We start from the raw sequence: 22,762 nt of genomic DNA, 5'->3' as shown, positions 1-22,762 counted from the left end.
TGTTATTTTCAGTTCAAGCATTATTTAGCTCTTGATGTTATGATTATGTTGTACCTCATACAAAGTCATTTCCATTGAAACAAACAGTTTTCGCTCTCTACTTTCATATCCAATTTCATTTCAATGTTTTTCTAGTCACTCTTTGATAGCCTTTCTTTTCAGTTTTGGGCTTTAAATGCGATTTATTAAAATGAACTTAATTTTGATCCAGTTTAAATGTCATATGCACATTGATATCAGTTTATGATTTATAGTTTGGCATATCTACTTGCGTTCAAAGTTTTCGACTTTCAAATTCGTATAAAAAATAGATCGTTTGGCCATGAATATGTACCTTTTGTTGACCCTAGCTCTACTCAAGCGCTGTTCACTTGAGTGCCAGAATGAGTCTTTGCTTATTGTTGCTCAGGGCTGTTGATAGGGCAAACGTCATGCCAATCTGTCTTAGTCAAGTATTGATTTTGTTTTGACAGTGTTAAAATAGAACAATCTACAAGAATGCAACTTTAATGATCTGAAGAAATTCCGGTCTATATTTTTAGACGAGAGTTACTAGATTTTAACTGATGATGTCATTATCATTATCATACTTCCGTCAAATTCATTGTCACTTCTAGTCACTCCTAATGGTCTCACCAAGAAATTATATGGCATTTATTTCATACCCATGGAAAAGTAGCCTTGATCTGTAACATTTTGGTTATTTTGACTTGAGTAGTGAACAACTTACTTGATGGCCTTGCCGCGCTATCCAGCCCACATGAAAATGATTTTAAATTGTCGTCCTTTTCTGACGAACTCTAACAAACAAGGAAAAGCTGAAATATTTTCTGGACTTGTTATTCCAGTAATTTAATAGTAGATTACAATGGGTTGCAATCTGCAATCTGGTCAATCTGCCATCATGAAAAGAACGACCCAAAACACAAGAGCCACTTTAATGTCTCCAAAATGAATGGTAGAAAAGAGTCAAAGAGCTAGTGTTTCATTTGGATTTTTTTTTCTACTGTGATGGTCAAAAATGCATATATTTTCGGGATAGGGGGAATCAACAGTCACAATCTTTCGGCGTAAATATTTGGAAAAGCGCAAATTTGAGGAGAAGGGCAAGAAGACATGGACATTCGATATGATTTGTGTTGAGCGGAGTTTGCCATAACTGGCTGAATCTGATTTCAATAGCACAGAGAATCTGATGTATGTGAGAATGTATTCGAGCGCCTTGGTCCACCATGATTGAAATTAGCAACGATACCTCAGTGCATATCCTGGAAGAGGTCACCTAGGTTCGATTATATTAAGAACCCTTTCAACAGGACAAATCATCGCAATTTCTAGCTAAATACCTCTTAGACATGAGGCAATATTTTCTAACGCGTGAAAGACATCAATCAATCTGGGTATCCAACTCGCAAAATGGGCCCATAGATGGCGCAGAAGGTATGCGAGTCTGGGGCCCTTTAATTTCGGAATCTCGCAGTCCATTCCAATTTTGGCAAACCTGATGACCATGCCTGACACTGACGATAAACGTTATTCTCCACCGATTAGTTGGCGGTGCTCATCTTTAAATTTGTGACAAAATGCTAGAAAGGCTTGGAGAGAGACATTAAAGTCTATTAATATCGTGTTAGGTTAGGTTGGGTTAGGTTAGGCAAGGTTAGGTTAGGTTTGATAAGGTTAGGTGAAGTTTAAAAAAGTAGCACCGCCAACTAATCTGTGGAGAATAACGTTTACCGACACTGACTCCTCCATGTAAATATACAAATACCCACCCCATCCCCATCATTGTCCATGATGTTATCCCGCGGTTCTCAGCTCCGTTGGGCCCTCCTCCATGCTGCCAATCTAGGACCGGTGTATGGGATATCTCGCGGTGCCAAGCAAATGACCCGTCAAGGACCCAATGAGAGTGACGAACTCATTCCCCGGAATTACAGTTTGGGTTGGTGGGGCGCCAAGGGGCCGGGTCGACCGGGTTATCCGCGAACCACGCCTCTTCGGCGGGCCGGATTGGACCTGAATCTGCAAGAGCGTCTGGACGAGATGTACGCCCATGAGACAGAGGCTCGACTCAAACGACAAGATGTCGGATTTAAACGAGAAAAGAAAGGTGAAGAGCCAAGGCTGGCCTTGAGCCTGGACTTTGTGAGAGACCTTTGTAGAAATCGAAGGAATATGGAATAATGCTCAATTGGCTAGGTTTCAATACCATGATGACTTCGAGTATGGAAAATGGGTGATGGGTGCAGGACTTTGGCGGATTGGGAGACTTTCTGATGTCTTAGGAGGCTGAACATGGAGGAGTGTATAAGAGATGATCAGAGGTATTAAGTGTCATTAAGAGGATCGTAGTCATATGTTGTTCGTACATGAACTCTGAAAGACTTGAAAAGAGTCATTTTCACCTCATGACCCGTGGTGATCTGATATGTCATATTCAAAAAGCAACTACAATTGTGCCCATCATTTCATCCTGGTTAAGAAGACGTACCCAAGGTCATCAATTTCACGACACCGGCTCCTTTAAAAATGTCGAAGAAAACAGTCGATCAAAGTCTATTGGGACATTGAAGCGGGAAGGAAGATAACGTCATCTTCAAATTTTGAGGGCTCACTCGTACTTTTGAGGCTTAATAGCTCTTTATTAAACGGTTTTGAGGCTGAATAGCTCTTTATTAAAGGATTTTGAGGCTTAATAGCTCTTTATTAAAGCATTAGATTAGAGTTTCAGTTCTTTCATCCATTAAAAGAATGGTTTAGGTAGCATTGCATTTTATTGAACTGTCACAGTTTCACTCTTTAACATGCATAAATACGACTTTTTGCCGGAAAAGAAAGCTTTTTTTTTCGCTTTTTGTTTCATATTTTTATTTTTTTATTATTGCAATGAACTTTTTGAAACTTTTAAAATATTTCGTCTAATATTAAGATTTATATATTGCTTTTTTTAGTACCTCCTTTGTATTGAAAATTGCGCCAGTGACCTCCCAAATTTTGTGCTAATATCATCATGCAGCTGCTACTTCAATGTCCATTAGATTGGACATAGTCATTACGAACGAGCAATTCACCTAATTACGGATTTTTTTGTGTTTTTTTTTATTGGATTTATTTTTGTTTCTCATCAATTTTCATTTCGACGAGGAAAACACTTATCAATTTATCAATTTCAAGTTCAGTTATAACCTCACTTAAATGGTTGCCCCTAGGTGGCTTTTGTTTTAATATTAGCTCGAACGTCATTTCTGATAAATAAATTATAGACAAGAAATAATAATGAACACTGGACTTCGTCGACTTATTGAAATCTTTTCTCAAGAATGAAACAACTTGACGCACACCCTATAAGATAGTTGGATGGGTTGAGGCCCCCCCAAATTACAATTATCTTCTTCATATTTGACGCTTCGACCAGCTCAATATCACAACTTTTCATGTCCAATGTGACTTTACTAAGATGAATCAATCAGGATCTTCTCGTTGGTTGCAGACACACCCTTAAACAACCGATCTCAGATGCTGGAGTATGTGCGGAATCTCCGAGCCGACAAAGCTATGGAAAAAGCCGCCCGTGAGCGCACCTTGAAAGTGGATCTGGAAGCCGTAAAGCGGGAAGCCATCCTCACCGGAGCCATCTTTGATGCCACTTACGAGGCCGCCGAGTATTACGGTGTTTTCGATGATCTCTTCCATGACGCCATCTTCACGCCCAACGTGTTTCTCAGTGTGAAGTTTGACTATGACGACAAACTCGTGACGCCGGTGTATCAAGGTGATTTGGCTATAATGATTGTTTTATTCAATAATAGGTTCATGATATGATATATGGTAATGGACTAAACCCACTTTTGAACTGATCTGACGAAGCGTAAGAATGAGATCCGAAAATTTTGACCGATTGAAATTAAAATTACGTGGTCAAAAAATGTCTAAAGAAATATCGACTACAACGTCGAAAAATGATAGGAAGTGTAATTGTATGGTCGCAAAGTGTAATTAGTTGCAAATTCGTGCTAGACCCGTTTAATTCCAGGTCAGTTAACAAATGGGCCCCAAAAAGATTCAGTTCAAAAGATATTTTTTCTGAGCCTTAATAATAGTCTTGATTCGCTTGTAACCTTGTCTACTTCTAGATTTTGCCCTTGGATATAAGACTATCAATATATTTTATCTGTTGAAAAGTAATTTGTAAGTGAAAATTGGTGAGTTACAAAGCCGTGAGCATAATTGATTGCCATGTCTGTATTCACAATTACTTGCCTGTAAGATGCCATGAATCTTAATTTGAATAACATATAACTGTACTCTAAATCACAATTCATAGATAATCCAAAAGACCATGTCCAAAAGCGAATCTTTTTTTTCGTATCCAATCGCACTTTCCCTTTAAATTTCCATCTGAAGTTACTCTATCAATACCTTTAAATTCCTTGGCTTTAAGTAGTTTTCATCATAGGGTACTAGAGTAAGAAATTGAATATAATATACTATCTTTTTCTTTCTTCGCCAATTAGGCAACATAATCAAGCCGAGAGAAGCGGAAAAAGCTCCTCACGTGAGTTTCGACTCTGACCCCGAATCGTTATGGACTTTGGTTTTGACCAATCCGGATGGACATTTCACCGATGACAACTCCGAATATTTACATTGGATGGTGTCCAACATCAAAGGTGGAGACATTCGGTCCGGACAAACCATTTGTGATTACCTTCAACCTTTTCCTCCATTTGGCATTGGGTATCAACGATTCGTCTTTGTCTTGTACAAACAGGTAAAACATATGAGCCTTCCTTTCGTGTCCAAAACGTAGACCTTTTGACCGGGAAATTGATGTTCTTACAGAATGGACAATTGGACCTCGCCCAATACAAGCCTTCCACTCAAGATCAAATCATTTTGAAGGAGCGGACTTTTCAGAATCGAGAATTCTTTGCCAAGTTCCAGAATCAAATCACTCCCGCGGGTTTGGCGTTTTTCCAATCGGATTACGACACGAGTCTGACGAGCTTCTTCCATAACACACTGAACATGAAAGAACCCCGATATGAGTATCACTTTGTCCAGACTTACATCCGACCTTGGACGCACATGAGCAACAATAAGTAAGTAGAACATCAATTTGGAGCCAGAATATATTAGCTATTAGGAATTAGTTTATTTGCAATATCATCACCGATGATCTTTCTCTCCTTTCCTAGAGACGTTTTCACTGTGTATTATTTCTGGTTCGAAAACAGTGGTGATGATGATCTCAATTAAAATTGTTCTACATCCAGTTTTTTTTTTTTCAGAGAAGGCTTTAATCTGTTTTTGGACAAGTATCGGGATCCCAAAGAGATTGAGGAGGAAGTTGTCCGAAACAAGATCCGATCGTTCCATCCTTTCAAGGGGGATTTGGACAAACGGTGGAAATATCCTAATGTACATCCCACGGACTTTCAATTGCCTGAATGGAGACGGCGAGAGATCGAAAGAGAGCGATTGCGACAAGGCGTGTTCCAACACAAAGATTGGAGCCCTCTGAGGCGGGATCCCACTTTGGCTTAGTGTCTCGTTTAGTTGCGAAATAAATGTTACTTCCTTCATCGTAAAAAGTCGGAGATATCGAACCTTTTGGCTAACTACATAACTCTACAGGGTAGCCCATATTAGATGTATCATTTCGCTATTTCTAATTTAAGCTCTTTGCAACCCATTTCAAAATTTCTGTCAGAGCCTCCTTCCCTCTATCAGGAAATGTCAACTATGAAGAACTAGATGACCTCGTGACTGACTTAGATAAGGTATGGTTCAATTGGGATATTGAGGCAGGAGAAGATGTCGTCATGACCGTTTTTTTCACCTTTTTATAACTTATTTTAACGTTTTCGGAACTTATTTTGGCTGATTTTCAAAACTTTAAAACAATGATTTTAACCAAAATAATAACTACTTTTCCACCCCTTAGTTATGATTGATCTTAAATAGCAATGTAAGAGCATTGTAAGAGCTGGAAACATCTATTAATTCTTACGTGACATGAAAAAATATCTATTTATTTCTGGATATTGCAGTTCATTCCGATATCAAATTCAGTAGCATTATATAATCTCCTTCATTTCTAGGTCAAGAAGAGCTTTCCTAGCCTTAAGCCGATTTTTGGCAATAATCTTTTTTTTTTTTTGTTCTATTGAAAATTAGGTTACGTTATTTTAAGACGTCCTGGTTTATCCCAAATTAGATTTACCGAGACCAGAATGTTTCAAAACATTAGAACGGATTGCTTTTTATGGCAGAATATGTATTTCTAATATAATAGCACGTACAAATTGTGTTCCATGTTCACAACGGACATTTCATACTGTACACATGTGCCTTAAAACGCCGTTTTCTCGAGAGCCGCCCCCTCCAACAGATGTGTCCAGCCGCAGGAAACCGTGATCGGGGATATAATATGATATTACATATGTATGTATTATTAGGCTCAGAGTTCCATTTGGTTCGCTTCCTGGATATATTTTGACAGATTTTTGAGATCAATAAGGTTTAGGGTGCATGTGGTCGTCAGCAATATCCAGGAGAACGCCCTTGCCAAGCAACGGGAGCACCTCAAGGTCGGTCAGGACCTCACCCAATCTGAAGGCCAAGCAAGCGAGAAAGGTCGGATGGAAGGAACAGGAAGATAATATATATATATAGGCATGTATATTCGAATGATTCGACACGCCTCTTTGCGTCTCTTAGTTTTATGGCACGGCTTACACATCACATGCGTGAAACTTAATATACAAGTGGTTGCACTAAGATGGTGAGAATGCGTCTCTGACTGTCTGTCTGTCTGTTAGCCTATGAATCTCCTGGTCTAAGACGCAAGTCTTTCTTTCTTTCTAGACTTTGACTTTCACGAAATCCTCACTGCGGCCAGAAGAACCGTGATATCGTCTTCCTTGCCTCCACTCATTCGGAAGCCGTTAGCGCGAGCGTTTTGAGCGAAGGGCGACAAGAAATCCGGATCTTGGCTCAGCTTCCGGGCAATCAGAGCGATGCTATTGGCGCATTGTTGCAATCGAGCGGTCAGCTCGTCGTGAGAGGGCGCCACCAAGTCGGGTGAGGACACTTTCGCACTGATCTCGTCCACGAGCAAGGAATCCGGGACGTTGTCAAAGATCCCATCCGTGGCCAACATGATCACATCACCATCTTCAACATTGAATTCGTACCTGAAATCATGAAGATAACTCGTCGGCTCGGAAGTCTTTTTTCGCCGCAGGAAAAAGTTCAATTTCCGGAAAAAATGGTCATTCACCCATCAAACATCAAACATTTCTAACTTGAGTTCATTTTCATACAAATACACAAGCTTTAAAGGTCAAGGCAAAGGAGTTTGCCATGCTCATGATCACATTGATTTCTTTTCTACGACGAAAAACTCAGTTCAATTGTGTCACTTTGGACTGAAGTACACAGTAGACAGTACACAAAGTTTTTGGGAAGCAGTCCAAAGATGAGAAAAGAAGTCAGTCGTAACAGAACTCGCCAACTCCCCGTGAAAAGTCTTCAGTTGATTGATGACTAAAGCGTTTTGACAACTGAGGTCAATCTTTAAGTGCATAAAAGACATACTCCCCCCCCCCAAAAAAAACCAAGCCCAAATATTTACTTTCCAGTGCCAATTATTCTCTCTTTTCCTCATCTCTCGGCACGCAATTCAAAGAAAATCAATTACCTGTCAGCCGATTCGGGGTGATCCGATAACACATCCGAAGCCATCTCACTGGGCGGCAACGACAACTGGAAGGGCGTATTGAAGGAATGCTGCTGCTCTTGAGATCGATGCACCACCTCCCCCCTTCTCACCACCAAAAACCCACTATCCCCGATGTTGGCCGTGTACAACTTCAGATCCGCATGCGACAGCATCATCACACAAGCCGTGGACGAGCCCATGATTTGCTGTTTGCACTCTTTCATCTCACGGAAGCCTTGAGCCAGGAGTTTCGCCGGATGATTGGACACCAGATAGCCGGCTTTGACCAATCGCTCGCAGTTCTTCATCAAGTGCGAGCTGAACAGACCAGGATCCACGCCATATTGTCGCCAACCGCCCACGCCATCCGCCACGCCTATCACATCCGCCGAATTGGACGAGCTATTGCGCAGAGATTGGACGCCGGCGTTACTCGCCACCATGGGAGAACTGGTTGTATTGGCGGTATTGGCGCGGTTGGAGGGGGATTTGGCGGGTGAGGCTTGGCCTCGATTGGCCTCGGGATGGAGGAGATACTGCGGCATGGTCTCATCCACGAGATTGTTGTTCCAATCGTCCACATGGCGTGCCACGAAATAGGCGTCTTCGCCAATCTGACCTTTGAGAATGTGATCAATGTTGTAGCCGGTTTTTTGCTTGGGAAAGCCACTCACGGCCGTCACTAAACGAGTCTGATCTGAGGGAGGGCCATGGGGGTTTTGGGCGTGACAGGGCTCCTTGGTGTTGACCACACCGCTCACGAATGACCTTGAGACCAGACGACTCAAGCATCCCAAGGTGGTTTGCATTCTCAAAGCTCTGGAGGATTTCATGGCTGATGCAGCATGCTTTTTTAAATTGGAGCTCGTCACCGACACAATGAGTTCTCTGAGTTCTGAATGAATTGAGGCCTGGAAATGTACAACAGAGAACACTTTAGTGTCTGATGAGAGTTGATTTGAAGGACTGGGACCAATGCTGGAAGAGGCACGAGTGACACAATGAGATGAAGCTTCTTCAGAGTATAACAATGTCACGACTTTTGGATGATGTGCTTCAGGAGCAACAAGAGAGCTAGCTAGCTCTGACTTCGTTCCTGAAGAGACGAACGAGTCACGCTCTTGTCCCTGTCAACTCAAGGAAGGCCGGCATTTTTTTTTTAAGGGAGCAGCCTTGTCATCTTGGATCAAGTGGCAGGCTAAAATGTGATCGAGGAACTTTCCACGCTCATAAGCCTATGCGCTTTCAGGGAAAAGTATGTTTCGTCTAGGATGCCAAATCTAGAGCAATAGGGCTAGTCAAGTAAACGTCTTCATGGACAACTGACGTTAGTCCATGGAGTAAAATCAAAGACAACATGCCCAGCCAAACCGCACTGTGCATGCATTGGATTTTGACATTTTTTTCCATTTTGGATGCTTGTCTAGGCAATTAGCATTGTGGTATTAAGCTAATTTGATAGTGCGCACACTGATCAACACCAAACATGCTCATTTAGTAGGGTTTTGTAACACAACTCGCTCAAAATCACTCGATTATTGAAAATTCAAGGGGCAAATGGTGCGAGTTGACTGTGATGTTTGTCTTAGTTCTCTCTCCCCAAAATGCCCAAAATCAGGGTGCCGGACCACAATTTTCCTTGAATTTCCTTTACTTGACATCCCCTATACGGTACTTCTGTTGCAGGAAAAATGATTAATTTTCTGACCGTCAGAGTGCGTTGAAGTAGATTTAGTGCGCTTGCTCCCTACGAGATTGGTCTTGATTGAGTTGGTTGTCTTCACATTGCAAGGCTCTAGTTTCGAATATAACTAACATTTTAGAGTTACATATGAATAATAAGTTATTTTACCCTGATTTGTAGGCGATTTTTAGATTATACCGTTTGTCTGAAGAACAAGACAATAACATGGGCTTGGGCGAACAGTATGCAATATCTAAGTGGAGGTCTATCCAATTGTCTTTGGATACTCGGGTAGGCTTTGTTTCGATATAGAAACCTCGCAAAACCTTGACTTTGGCCTTGCCTTGGACTCAATTTCACCCTCAACCGTTTCATATACACAACTGCTATTGTGGCCCAACATTTATCAATTTAACAATCTATGTATAAGACAAGATGATGGTTGACTTTGGAAAGCCAGGTTTATAAAAGAGTTGGCCTAGCCTTAATTCATTTTCAAAGTGTGCTAACATGGTCTCGTCCAAAACTGACACATGTAATCAATGACCAGCTACTCCTTAGCTGAATACATGTGTTTAAATGCAAAATACATTCGATTCTCACACACACACCGAAAATATTTTGAAGCTTTACATGATTTCCCTTCACTTGGCTTTCATATTCATAGTGGCATTTCTTCGTGCGTCCATGTTGTATCTAGCGTTAAGCTCAAAAATTACTTTGAGGAACTGGAAACTTCAATTAAGGGGAAAAAAATAAGGGGTTGAAAGTTGGGACGTAAAAAAAACCCTTTCATTTTTTTTTTAATTTTCTGTCATACTTTTCCTGCATATTTCGCCGGGTTCAAAATGTCCAGTGTTTATCCATGACTTAAGTTATCCAATTGATGATCACATTTTAGCATTTCAAGAAAAAATAACAATATATATCCAAATAAGAAGCATTGGCATGTGTCATCCAAATGATGAGGCAAAAAATCAGATTTTACAGAGCAAAGACAAATCTATGGAAAAACAAGATTAAGAAGCGCACCAACCTTGTCTCAGAAAGGCAACCAATGCAACAAACCGAAGCAATTCAGACCCAGACAGAGACAGATAAAAAAAAAACCATGTTTCTTGTGTTAAGCGTATGGTTGGCTCTGGGAAACAAAAAGCAGCTCAACCAGAACCATTATGCAACCTGTCCTCAGATAATCAACATCAAAAACATCTCTGCCCGTCGTTCTAAAAAATCCGTCCGCAACCTCGCTTAATTGCTTGTGAACTGAATTTTCGAAATCGAATTTCCAACGAATGAATGTACTTGCGCCTTGGGAGTTTCCCGTAGAATGTGTACGAGGACAGATCACATGATGCTGAAGAAACAACAGTAACAACAACGCCTTTCTAAAGCCCTACTCACGACGCTTTTTCACAAGCTTTTCTTTAGTCAAACCTTCCGAAGTCTCGATTTGACATCACAAGGCAAGCTTGGAGATTCAGCGCTCACTTTCGGAAAGAATACCCTATGAAAGCAAAGGTTTATTCGAGCAATGCTGGGACACAAAAAGTTTTGGCAAATCACCAAGTTGGACATTTCTCTCAAGAGATGCACTGTTATGGGGAACTCGAGGCAGTGTACACTCAATATGGAGGACAGTTTCGGTCAACGAATTCCTGGCTCAATCATTATCTTGAAGCTAACGTAATCATTTCTTGAGCCGTTATGCAAGTTATACGAGTTTCAGGGATTGCTTATTTGACTCAAAAAAAAATGCTTTGAACTGGGGGCTACAAGCAATGGTATGAAAACATGGGTGAGGTCTTTTTAGCATAATGGACGTTATGTTATCATTTAAAGGCATAATTGAGAATGTTACTCTTCGCTGACAATGTCCATTTTACTCACACAGTACAATAATCTAACGATTGATCTCACAGAATTCCATATAATTATCTAAAAATTAAAAATATTGAAAACCGGGCTTTATCTATGTGGAAAAGGTGGGCTATTCCAAAAAAAGGATCTATTATTGATGACGCTCAATTTTGCAACGAACTCTACGATCACCTATAAGTACACTTTGTCATGAAGGAAGTCCGTGACATCAATCATGTAATGTAAAAGGAAAATTAGCGCTCCTTAAGGTGTATCTTACAAAAGATACGTCTTCAAGTCATTTGCAGACATTGGAAAAAAACATGAATATTGAAAATCCAACATAATACGTCTCAGATGCCAACAATAATGCTCTACGTAATGCTTCCTCAAGGCGATGATTTGATCATTTTATCACTTATGCACAAGCCGATCATGGTTTCCTCAAATTTTGCGCTTTTCTTGCAAAAATAATTGCTTTATTACTTTGTTCGGCCTGAAATTTCAATTCGGATGAGGGTTATTATTTTCAGATTATACTAATCTTTTGTTCCATTTGGTTTTAGCATCTGAATTGTAAGGGGAGATTTACGAAGAGGTCGACTCATATTCTCATGCGAAATCCAGCAAGGTCAAGCGTGAAATGACGTACTAAAACTGGATTTTATTCCAGTGTCAAATTCACCCACACCCTCGCCAGAAAACAGGTTTCAACCTAAGAACCAGGTTCAAAGAACAAAGAATTCAGTACGCAAACTCGTCTGCCACGATAAAGAAAGACTGCCATTCAACCCCTTTCAGATGGTGATTTCAATCTTAAACAGGCCGCAAAAGTCAGTTTGAATCTAGATTTATATTTCAAGACATGTTAATTCCAATCTCTAATTTTTGGTTAGGAGGTAGTTGGATGGTTTTTGTGACCAATCCACCACACTTGTTCTTTGAAGCAAACCTGTTTCTCTTCCTAGCCTACATTTCGTTGTCATATTTTGTTCAAGCCAATGTTTCTCATTTTCCAACAGATGGACTATGACAGAATTCTATATCCATGGGCCTAGCAACATAATCAATCAGGCAAGACCTGAGGCTGGCCACAGAGTAATGTACTCAAAGAGGCCTATTTGGTGAGAACCTCCCTGGGCCATCATTTGAAATTTGAATTGTCATTCTCTTTAAAAAAAGGCCAAGAAATGCATTTTGATTGAGGGCATGAGTTCAAATCCCGAGGAAGGAGAGGACAGGATGTGTTGTGCCTGTTTTATATAGTGTTTGTTTATTGAGGCCACTCTGACAACGTGTCAAAAGGCGAAAGTCATTTGGAATGGCTATAGTAATTGAAGTTTAAAGGATTATGGGCGTGAAAAAAAAATGAATGAAAAGAATAAAACACCGGGCCAAAAAAATAATTTTAAAAGTAAAGCCAAAAACAAATCACATAGCAGTATTATGACACTCATTATGTCTATTTTCCAAAATGAGTGTGTATCATCCTCCTCACATAGGAAAACATTGCAAAGAAAAAAATGGGTTACTTTTAGGTTTACACTTCCACGGAACCCTCTTTCATATGCGACCTTTCTGAATTGTGTTATATGCATGACGTACAATTTGAGTCTTGTTCGCATAGATTAAATGGGTTGCAAGTGTTCGAATCTCCTCAAAACCGTGACTGAAGGGTTGTTTAAGGAGATGTAATGATGGGAGGACGCAGGTTCAAATCCCGCTGAGGGAAGGGAACTGACTTCACCATGTTTGTTTCATAATAAATAAGTTTGAGCCCAATGGGTTGATCATAAAAGGTCTGGTTTGAATCTCCTTCCTGAACCCTCAGTAAAGCAAAAAGCTTGAAGTGTTGTACTCTATACCCCTACATTATACATCAACCAGCAACCTTCTTCCTTGTCCCCACAGGCTGGATGTTGTTCGACAAGCCCACTCAGCTGGCAAAGACAGGGTACGTAGTTTTGTGCTATGGCTCTGTGTACAGTCACCTGAGCTCAGAGTACACAAAGAAAAAAATGTCGGTACTTTCTGGACGAAAAATCATGGCCTTCCAACAGGTTTGTTGACTTTTCTTACTCATGTAAGAATAAGCTTGATAGCTCATACAATGATAAATATTAGTAAGCTCAATGTTAACACGAGTAACGTGTCCATTGGTTTCTCGAGGTCCTCGTGCTGCTGTTGTTACGCAGGGTCTCAAAATACAGTTGGATAAAGTACACATGTTATGATGGGGCATGGTAAACAAAGAGAAATTGCAAAACCACTTGAGTTTATGGGACATTTTGCGTCACACTTTTAGAACTACTTGCGCGTATGAAAAAGATAATGGAAGACAAAATTAGACTTGATCAAGAAATATCAAATGGGATAATTGGACCAACAACAAAAGTACGGAACTGGTTGTTGAACATGCTTTGTCTTTTATTACTGATTATTATTTGGATGTGGTCAGTATCACGTTTTGTTTTGTTGTCATTAATTTCAGGACACATTCGTTTGAGCCTGTTTCCGTCTCAAAAAGGTTCTTGAACAAAGTGTCTTAGGACAAGAGACACATATTGATGGTTTTAAGGCCAGTCTGAATGGGTCCCAATTATTCTCGAAAATTTCATTACAGTCAATTCTCTGATTTTAACACCTTTTCACCAACCAGTTCGAGAAAGCAGAACGCATCAAACGTTGTGAATAGTTGTCAAATTAACTTCTATCATCACTCGTCAAAGAATAACTGACGTCACACCCTCAATCTCTAGACTAGAAAGTAATCCGAAGGTCCTTTTATGTCTTCCTGAATAAGCACAAAAATAAGTCATGCGCACCACGTGACTTATGTAAGAACTTAAATGTTGTCGAGCTTAAGGCAGAAAAGATAACGTAAAAACAAATTACCTGATTTTCTGCTAATGGTCTAGTAATTCATCATAATAAATCTGCAATATAGTTAATTTTAATCACTCTTCACAAGATCTTGGGTTCTCGAATGGAAACACTATATTTGTACCACCTCCAAGTTACAACAGCGGACCTTCCTCAAGGACTGCTGAATTACAGGGATCGTACTTTGGCAGAAAGCTAATGGAAACAGGGTGACTTTCTCACAATGAGAAGGAAAGTCCATTAAGGACCGTGATAGGGAGGGTTGAAGTCATGAGCATGGGATTTTTTCAAAATTCAATTTCAGATTTTTTTCCCCGTGAAAAGAGTCACACAGAAAAGTTAGGATAATAGTACTACTGACGGGATGAGCCAAACTTTGAGGCCTCGGCAACCAAATACTGGATTGTAAACTGACGACATATGACCATAGTGCCATCTAGCAGCTCTACCATTTGCGAAAAAGAATATAGAAAACAATCTTTTAAAATAGTTTTAAAAAAACTATCTCCTCTCAATCAGTTTGTTTCTATTCCTTAGTAAGAAAGAACACACATGTTAATTCATTGACCAGATGCACATGAGTATGTGTCAATTTTAGAATTGGCTTATCAAAAACAAGAAGGCATGTCGATACCTTTGCTCCAGGGCGTCGCGTCAGTTTTTGCTTTTGGAGAAAATTTTGAATTACTTTTCCGGTACAAATCAAATCACCCTGACATATTTCCGTGACAGCCCAATCAATAAAGTTCGAGGAAGTCGTTGAATCAAAATTGAACTCCATCATTATCATATTGAAGTATTGCTTCCCGCCATCCCCTCGAGTACAATTTGATACTTCAAATATTATTATCTAGATGGGTTTCTTGTCTCAAGTAATTATGAAGTCAATCTTTGATGGCGAAACGCTTCAAGTGTCTCACATTGGAGTTATTCTTGAACCATTCCTTTTATTGACAGCACATCACAAAACATAACTCTCCAGAAGTATGATAACAGAAACTACACATCACCAAATATCATCAACCAACAAAAGTCAACCGATCCAAATCTTCAATAACCCTTTTGACATGACACTGAAAACTGTCTATGCACGAGATGATATTCTTTATTGTCTAGCTACAAGACCCATTACATTTTTATCAGAAATCAAACTTCTTCGTACTTCTTCTGAACACCCAGGAACGTTCTCACCTTCATAACAAACGCCTAGAGTCGACAGACGATAGATGGATAGAGACTAGAGAGTCGACGGTAAGAAGATCTGACCGTCTGTGGATGTGTGATGAATGCGTTCAAACGCCATTTGGGCTTGGGGTCAGATGGCCCCTCAGGCTCGCCCATAGCCCAGGGAACCTTGGCTCAACCTCCGGCTCTTCCGTCATACCATGCCTCGGCTGAAAGCAGCAGCGTGGTTGCCGCTCCGCCCGATATGAGGCGCAAAATGGTGTCCTTGTGGCACGCCATGAAATACGGCAAAACCATCTTTCAACTGACCAATGAAGCGGGGAAATCCGAGTTCAACGGAGGATCACCGGTTCATCTCTTGGGCTTGAAGTATCAGAGGGGACACTTGTCGTCTGCGGGGTCTCATCCCGAGGTCGGATTGGGACAGGTAATTGTACTTCTTGGGTTCTTCGATCTTTCTGGGTCATCCATGCTAAACAAGGTTGTTAAGGCTCCTTTAGGGGCTACCAATGGGTTTCAGTTTCTAGGCGAAGGTTTAGGATGGATCAAGGTCACACAAATTTTTGGAAGGTCGGGCATTTGATGTTTGGATCATATCCCATAGCTTCAATTGACGGACTTATTCATGGTCTGCAATTACTATGCTACTGAAAATAAAAAAGTTATTCCGTCAACAACGGTTAAGAACGAGTAAAATATTTCAAATTCTACCCTTTTTTTAATGTAAGTCATTTTGGGAACGTAAGAAAGTAATGTCATTTAAAACGTTTGAGATGCCAAGCAACGTAGAATTGCTCAAATATGTTTCCATTCCACATTTGGCTGTTTAAGAGCACCATGAAAGTAGATCCAATTCCAATTCTATTTTCATTCAATTCTGACGCGCTCCATAAAATCTTTTTTCTGCCAGGTGGAAAAAGCCAGACGTCGTTGCATCGAAGCGTTTCATTTGGATTTCGAAACGCGGATCTGGATGACTTATCGCCGCAATTTTGAATCCTTTCCGGGGTCGGATGTCACGTCTGATTGCGGGTGGGGTTGTATGCTGAGAAGCGGACAGATGCTTGTGGCCAATACTCTGCTTTTGAAGCATCTAGGTCGTCATTGGCGTGTCAAACCCACCCCTCAAGAAAGAGTTCCAGGCCGCCCACCGCCCGCTCTCTCCGGCATTGAAGCTGAGGTAAGATTATAGATGCATTAAAAGCTGGTCATAAAAGCATTGGCGCATTGGCAAGTTGAATTCATGTTAAGTGAGAACAGTGGAATTGAATTTTGTTGCCCTATCAGCATTTAAATCAGTCAAACGCATTCTCTTACTTTTTGGGTGTTCTTTCGCTTTTTTCTTCCAATGACAAGTTTTCAAAATATGAAAATAAAATAGACATCAAAATATTTGACTTTTCTCACTTTAGCCAAACATTCTAAGATTGAGTCGAGATCTTCCCTGCAAAAATGAAATGCAACGTGACTTCCAGCAAATAATTCCCACCCCACCACGCGGTTCACGTTATTACTATGTTATGTTCCTTTTCAGAAAGAAGCCATGCACAAGGCTTTAATTCGCCTATTTGGTGACACGCCTCAAGTGTCCACCGCACCCATTTCCATTCACAATCTGATGGCCTTGGCACAAAAGAACTTCAAACGACAGCCTGGAGATTGGTTCGGGCCCGCAACTACGGCTTACCTTCTACAAGAAGCGGTCCATCAGAGCTCACATCCCCTCTTACTTGACATCACGATCTACGTGGCCACAGATTGCACAGTTTTTAAGGGCGATGTGCGAGACCTTTGCGAGCGGAGGGCCCAAAACCGATACAATTTCAATCACGAAGCTCAAATCAAAGCGGACACACCCGAAGAGTTTTCTATTCTCGAGCACCCATTGGAATATGCGGGCTCATGCGTGTCCGAAGCCAAAAGTGGGAACGCCCAAAGTCAGATTTTTTGCGGGGTCGTGGATGGGGTCCCGTACTTCTCAGATGTACCCCGAAATCGTAACAGTGATGTGATGGAGGCTAAGGATTTTCAAATGCTCAGTGACGGCACAGAGCACTATGCTTTGAATCAGGACGTGTCCATTGAGGGTAGTCAATGGGTCATGGAGGGTCCCTCTCAAAATGCCAAACACACGGAATCCCAACCATCGAAAAAGGTTGTGGACGAGTCAGCCCGGAAATGGTCACTTGAAGATCAGGATTGGAATCCGGTGCTTCTCTTGATTCCAGTTCGAATTGGAACGGATAAGATCAATCCCATGTATGTGGCCACTTTGAAAACGTTTCTGACCTCAGAACACTCCATGGGGATCATTGGAGGCCGTCCGAAGCATTCTTTGTACTTTGTCGGTCTTCAAGAGGACAATCTGATCAACTTGGATCCTCATCTTGTCCAAGATAGTGTGAATGTATTTCATCGCTCATTTGATCCGAATTCCTATCATTGCAAAACTCCGCGGAAGATCAATATTCACAAGATGGACCCATCATGTTGTTTCGCGTTTTACTGCGAGACCCGAGATATTTTTGAGCATTGGTGCACAACCACCAAACAGATGTCTGTCCAATCTCGAACTCCATATCCAATGTTCGGAATTGAAGAAGGGAAGGCAAAGGATCTGATTGACGATCGGTCGATTTTGTTGGAGACGGAAATGATGCCAGAGGAGTTGGAAGAGTCGACCAATGAGATCACGGAAGATTTTGTGTTTGTCTATGACGGAAACGAGGAGTCGTGATAGTCTCTAAAACGAAAGGAACATCCTGGCACAAAAATGCGGATTCATTCAGAATATTTGTCATCATCATCATTAATAATGTATTATTAGATCAATCCGATAACCAGTCGTTAATCACACACCTTCTCTATAATGTTTGAAAGCCAATACATTTTGAGCCATTATGGAGCGGACCAAAGCTAAGAATTGAGACCTTCTTTTGCAATGTTTTTTTAGAGAAGCTCGCGTCCTCGAACAGGACTAACCATAGGGTTGCCAGGACCGGACTAGGCTGATAAGTTGGTGATGACATGCCAAGAACGCCAAAAACCACCAAGCCAACAGTATTTCCTTTGAAAACATTGAAAGCCTTTGATATTTTTCATTGCATCATTAAATGGTATGGTGTGCGACACATTTATAAGTGCCAGATAACATGGAGTTTTTCGTTTTCTGGTTTGAACTTTCATGGGCTTTAGCATAAACCATTCTTTACAATGGTCTATGTCTACGGCTTTAGTAACCGGGTACAAGGAATGTAATCCCAGGTACTATTAAAATGAAAGACTTTATTCGTCTTATTGTTACCACTTAAACATGAAACGATGTTTGGTCTACCAAAGAATTTGAGTTGGTAGATTGGGATGGCATAAAAAAGTAGGGTTGCTCTGGAATGCTTATCAAAAATTCGTCCAAGTCTCACTTGGAAGATGCATGTGGATATCAACAACATGTACTACGTTCTCTCTACCAATATTAGATGGAACCCAATAAAGACAAGGAAGAGACGAAGACTTCATTATGAGTGTTGTTCTAACTTCAATAGCACGTACTGTGCTGTATTTGAAGGAATGTTCATAGTGAGCTGTTGGGTAGAACTAGTTTAACAAATCGGAAACAAAAGATAAATTGAAAATTTGAAATAGAGTACACGGTAAAGCTATGCTTGCATTTTTTAGATCGTGCCCAGGAGCACAAAATGATTTTCCTTCTGAAACACCCAATTAAGTGTGTTCTGTAACAGATCGCTTTGGCCACTTGAGCCATGTGAAGTAAAGGAAATTCAAAGAAAAATCTAGTGCGGCACCCTGATTTGGGCATTTTGTGGAGGAAGAAATTAAACAAATCCTTTTGTCGAGTGAGTTGTGATGCAAAATTGAAAAAAAATATCCTTTTAAGTGTGCTTTTGTTACTGTACTAACAAATTGGCTCAATATCAGAGTACTATTGGCTAGAAAAAGCCGACAATTTGAAATAAATGACAAATGCCCATGCATTCTATGCCCAGTGCAGGTTGGCATGAAATATTTCTCTCAATTCTCACTCCTCAAAATCAGTCAACCACACTACATTCTTCCTTGTACTTCCTTTACTCTTCATGTTTGAAAAACGCTTTGATATCCTAATATTTCTATTTCAAAAAGCGCTGTCATGCATGACAAAAATATCCCCAGGCAGATTGCAACTTGGGCCCATTGTTTTAAAGCGAAGAAGTGAGTCTGCGATTGAGAAAAGGTCATATTATACTACATAAATTGGACCTTTTCTCGATCTAGGACTCAACCCTGCGTATTCAAAAGCTGGGCTCTGGTACTCACCGAGTGAAGTTTGCGTATGTTAAGAAGTTTTATGACCTACCCAAGGGAAGGGCCGATTTCCAGACACAAAAACTGACCCGCGCAACCAACGCCTCATGTTACTAGGGCATGTATAAGAATGACCTGTCAAGAAATCTGAGCGCTTTTGGAATCTTTGCTGGAAGAAGTTTTACAACCCCCTCCTTCCCTCTCCCTTACCCTCCCAAGAGACTTATCATGCTAAGCGGAAAGAAAACTTAGAAGGCGCAAGTAGTCTTGAAATTCACGTGGAAGATGACGGATCTAATCAAAGAGGTCCTTCGAGGTTGGGACGTTTACGGCCCATCTTCGGTCAGTTTGGAACATGCCTTCTTCCGTATTCACACTCAACTAACAGCTGGTGCCCTATTCGTGGCTGGCATTTTCATCGGAGCGTCTCAGTATTTTGGGCAACCCATTAGTTGTCAACTTGAATGGGTTGACCAAGACTTCATAAACGCCCATTGTTGGGCAAGAGGTATCTTTATCCTGAGGAACAAACGTCAATTCGATGCCTTTGAGTATGCTCCTCATTTTGGAATCCTGGATTATGACCAAAGAATCCATGAGAAAGTCTTTTACAGGTAAGAGGCCACTAAACGATTTAAGCGAGAATTAGATCGGTTCCTGCAAAAGATTCCTGACCAGTCCTACGTTCAGGGGTGCCTCAAAGCGGCAGGTACAAATTCGTTAGTTGACCAATCTTTTTTACAAAACGTGACTTGACTTGAGCATCGGTAAAAAAACCGTAAAAAAAGCTAAACAATGTACAGGGCTTTTTATAATTGTGGCACCTCAAATACATTCTATAGCTAAGGACGATGTCGCCACTGGACAGAGGCGGTTGGGGGAAACGTAACTTTTAACCACAGAACCGAATGCATTTTCCTATCCTTCATTTAAGTTGAGCTCTTGTCAACCAAGGAAGAGTTCGCTAATTTTGAGCTCGGGCAAACGATTGTGTCAAATGCAACAACCTCTTGAAACTCAGTATAACTTGGGCACAAAATATTTGCTTTAGCGCCACGTTGGTAAGATCTTACCAAACTGAATGAGTTAGCACCCTCTGTGTGCCGAGTTGTAAATGCTTAAAACTTTCGACACAGACGTTCGATAGATTTAAAAACTGGCCAATTCTTTCTGAGTCGACAAAATCCCAACCCGTGCCAAGGGAAGTGCATTCGATTATCGAAATAAGATCACTCACGTTCTGGGAATTCATCCATATGTATGCCCTTATGATGTTTGTGCGGACTTCTTTAGAGCTACTTGGATTGGGATTCCAAGCAGTTCAAAGTTCAAGACGAAAAAACTGATTCATTTATTTTTTGACTTTATTCTTATATAATATCTGATCCACCAACCAATTCGAATTGGCAGATCTGACTAGTCTTTGAATATAGGATTAATCAGGTATTTTGATAAAATCATTGTCCGAATATGACTTAAATACGTTAGTGGATCAACACCTCCATACTCCCTACGAATATTTGAAGGGAGCAAATTGGACAAAGGGATCCCGAGAAAGGAGAGAGTTGGACTTCATTGTTCTTATTGGGCCATCTACCTGACAATCAGAATTCTCGCCACTCCTACCGCAAACTAATTTTGTATCATTAGCAAAGGAAGAGATACTGACTTTACTAATGAGCTTCTGAGGCGGAAAAAGGGTTACTTCCGGCGAGAACATCCTTGCCGTGTTCGCACTGCCTCTTAGACCGCTCTGGTTCATTAGGTCCTTCGTTTTTGAGTCGGCACAATTAAGTTAGACCCTGTTCATGACATAACATTGAGCAAAACTGTTTTTTTTTAAATCTTTTGCAGAAATTATTGCCTTATTCCGTGGATGTTTGTGGCCAGTTCTTTCATGTTTGCCTTACCAGGATTGTTTTGGCACTCCAAGAAGGTCAATTGGCTGCTCAAACTTCTTCAACAATACAGTGATCCATGCCAAGAACAAAGAGAGCTGGAGAAACGCTCGAACTCTTTGGTCAAGGTTTACCACGACCTAAATCCTTTCTTTTTGCGCTTAGCTAGAAGATTCATTTTCTGCGAGATCTTGGTGGTGTTCAATGCGATTGGACATCTCGTATTTAGTGTCACCCTCTTGAACAGCACGTTTTCCCGGTATCACACTGATCTTGCGTCTGCCCTTCTAAGTGATTCCAAATTGGACAATCTGGAATACCCATGGGATTTGATATTCCCCAAGTATGGGATCTGTCATTTTCGCAACTATGGACCCTCTGGTGATATTCAGACCTACAACCCATTATGCATGCTGTCTCAGAATTTTGCCACGGAAAAGATTGCCAAGCTCGTAGTTGTTTGGTTGGCAATCTTGGCCTTTGCCAGCCTCATCTTACTGGCTTATCGGGTTTTGGTGATCAGTTTTAAGGGTGCCCGCATAATGTCGCTTGTGGATTGGGCTGGATTGTCGAATTTGAACAAAACCATGCATATTGTGGGCTTCACGGGAAACTACGGGCATTGGTACTTGCTCAACATTCTCAGCAACAACATTGACGCATTGACTTTCCAAGACTTTGTCGTTCATTTGGCGAACTCCCTTCAAACTCCGACAGCTCCTTTGAGTTTCGATAGTACTACTTGTTGATCTAGAAAAGTCTACGAAAATAAACCAAATAAAGTTGTGCACTAGGAAAACATGTTATTGTCTGAATAATGGGTCTTGATTAGTCCCAAAAAAATCATGATTCAATGGCTCGTGGTCTAAACATGGAACACTCAAAGGCAGGTATCATTGAACATCGCCGAAGAACTTTCCTTTTATCTTTTACTGTATGTTTCACTCAGGGTCGGCAATCTGAATGCTGAGACACATGCTTACGCATATTCATAACATGTGAATGCATTTTTTGATTTACTTGCATTAGTTTCCATCGTGCATTTTTGCGTTAAATAGTCTCTGACAAAACCTGAAATCTTCAAAGCACTGTTTGTCAAACTATTTATTTATTCATTTTTGTTTATAGCTTTTGTTTCTCATTGCAAATTTTATCATTTCTAGTTTACTAACAAACTACTTATGTAGATTTTTTACAAGTTTGCAAAATGCTTTTTATCTT

The 22,762-nt window shown here is 40.7% G+C and overlaps 4 protein-coding genes across 5 annotated transcripts; 3 read left to right on the top strand and 1 right to left on the bottom strand.

Annotated features, from left to right (window-relative positions):
- The first annotated feature begins 1,727 nt into the window (after positions 1 to 1,727).
- Positions 1,728 to 5,597, top strand: LOC131893533 (large ribosomal subunit protein mL38-like). The gene is made up of 5 exons (XM_059243589.1): positions 1,728 to 2,113; positions 3,494 to 3,775; positions 4,518 to 4,774; positions 4,846 to 5,105; positions 5,295 to 5,597. Exons 1-5 carry the CDS (start codon positions 1,795 to 1,797, stop codon positions 5,548 to 5,550), a joined length of 1,374 nt encoding a protein of 457 aa, XP_059099572.1. The 5' UTR covers positions 1,728 to 1,794; the 3' UTR covers positions 5,551 to 5,597.
- Positions 5,598 to 6,262: 665 nt separating this feature from the next.
- LOC131893166 (protein phosphatase PTC7 homolog) lies at positions 6,263 to 14,326 on the bottom strand. 2 transcript variants are annotated; one of them, XM_059243122.1, is made up of 3 exons: positions 14,169 to 14,326; positions 7,709 to 8,640; positions 6,263 to 7,202 (listed from the first exon to the last, which is right to left on the bottom strand). In XM_059243122.1, the coding sequence occupies exons 2-3, from the start codon at positions 8,560 to 8,562 to the stop codon at positions 6,884 to 6,886; spliced, it is 1,173 nt and encodes a 390-aa protein (XP_059099105.1). In that variant the 5' UTR covers positions 8,563 to 8,640; positions 14,169 to 14,326; the 3' UTR covers positions 6,263 to 6,883. The 2 variants fall into 2 exon arrangements, with proteins under 2 accessions (XP_059099105.1, XP_059099104.1); XM_059243121.1 differs by lacking the exon at positions 14,169 to 14,326 and adding an exon at positions 10,851 to 11,006.
- A 1,019-nt stretch (positions 14,327 to 15,345) lies between these two features.
- LOC131893277 (cysteine protease ATG4D-like) lies at positions 15,346 to 18,256 on the top strand. Its single transcript, XM_059243258.1, has 3 exons — positions 15,346 to 15,768; positions 16,252 to 16,521; positions 16,876 to 18,256. The coding sequence occupies exons 1-3, from the start codon at positions 15,439 to 15,441 to the stop codon at positions 18,076 to 18,078; spliced, it is 1,803 nt and encodes a 600-aa protein (XP_059099241.1). The 5' UTR covers positions 15,346 to 15,438; the 3' UTR covers positions 18,079 to 18,256.
- A 1,162-nt stretch (positions 18,257 to 19,418) lies between these two features.
- On the top strand, positions 19,419 to 22,676 carry LOC131893278 (innexin inx2-like). The gene is made up of 2 exons (XM_059243259.1): positions 19,419 to 20,257; positions 21,498 to 22,676. Exons 1-2 carry the CDS (start codon positions 19,929 to 19,931, stop codon positions 22,288 to 22,290), a joined length of 1,122 nt encoding a protein of 373 aa, XP_059099242.1. The 5' UTR covers positions 19,419 to 19,928; the 3' UTR covers positions 22,291 to 22,676.
- The last annotated feature ends 86 nt before the right edge of the window (positions 22,677 to 22,762 follow it).

This window comes from Tigriopus californicus, chromosome 2, assembly GCF_007210705.1.
Source record: "Tigriopus californicus strain San Diego chromosome 2, Tcal_SD_v2.1, whole genome shotgun sequence".
Classification (NCBI taxonomy): Eukaryota; Metazoa; Arthropoda; class Copepoda; order Harpacticoida; family Harpacticidae; genus Tigriopus; species Tigriopus californicus.
This window is presented reverse-complemented; position numbering and strand designations above follow the sequence as displayed.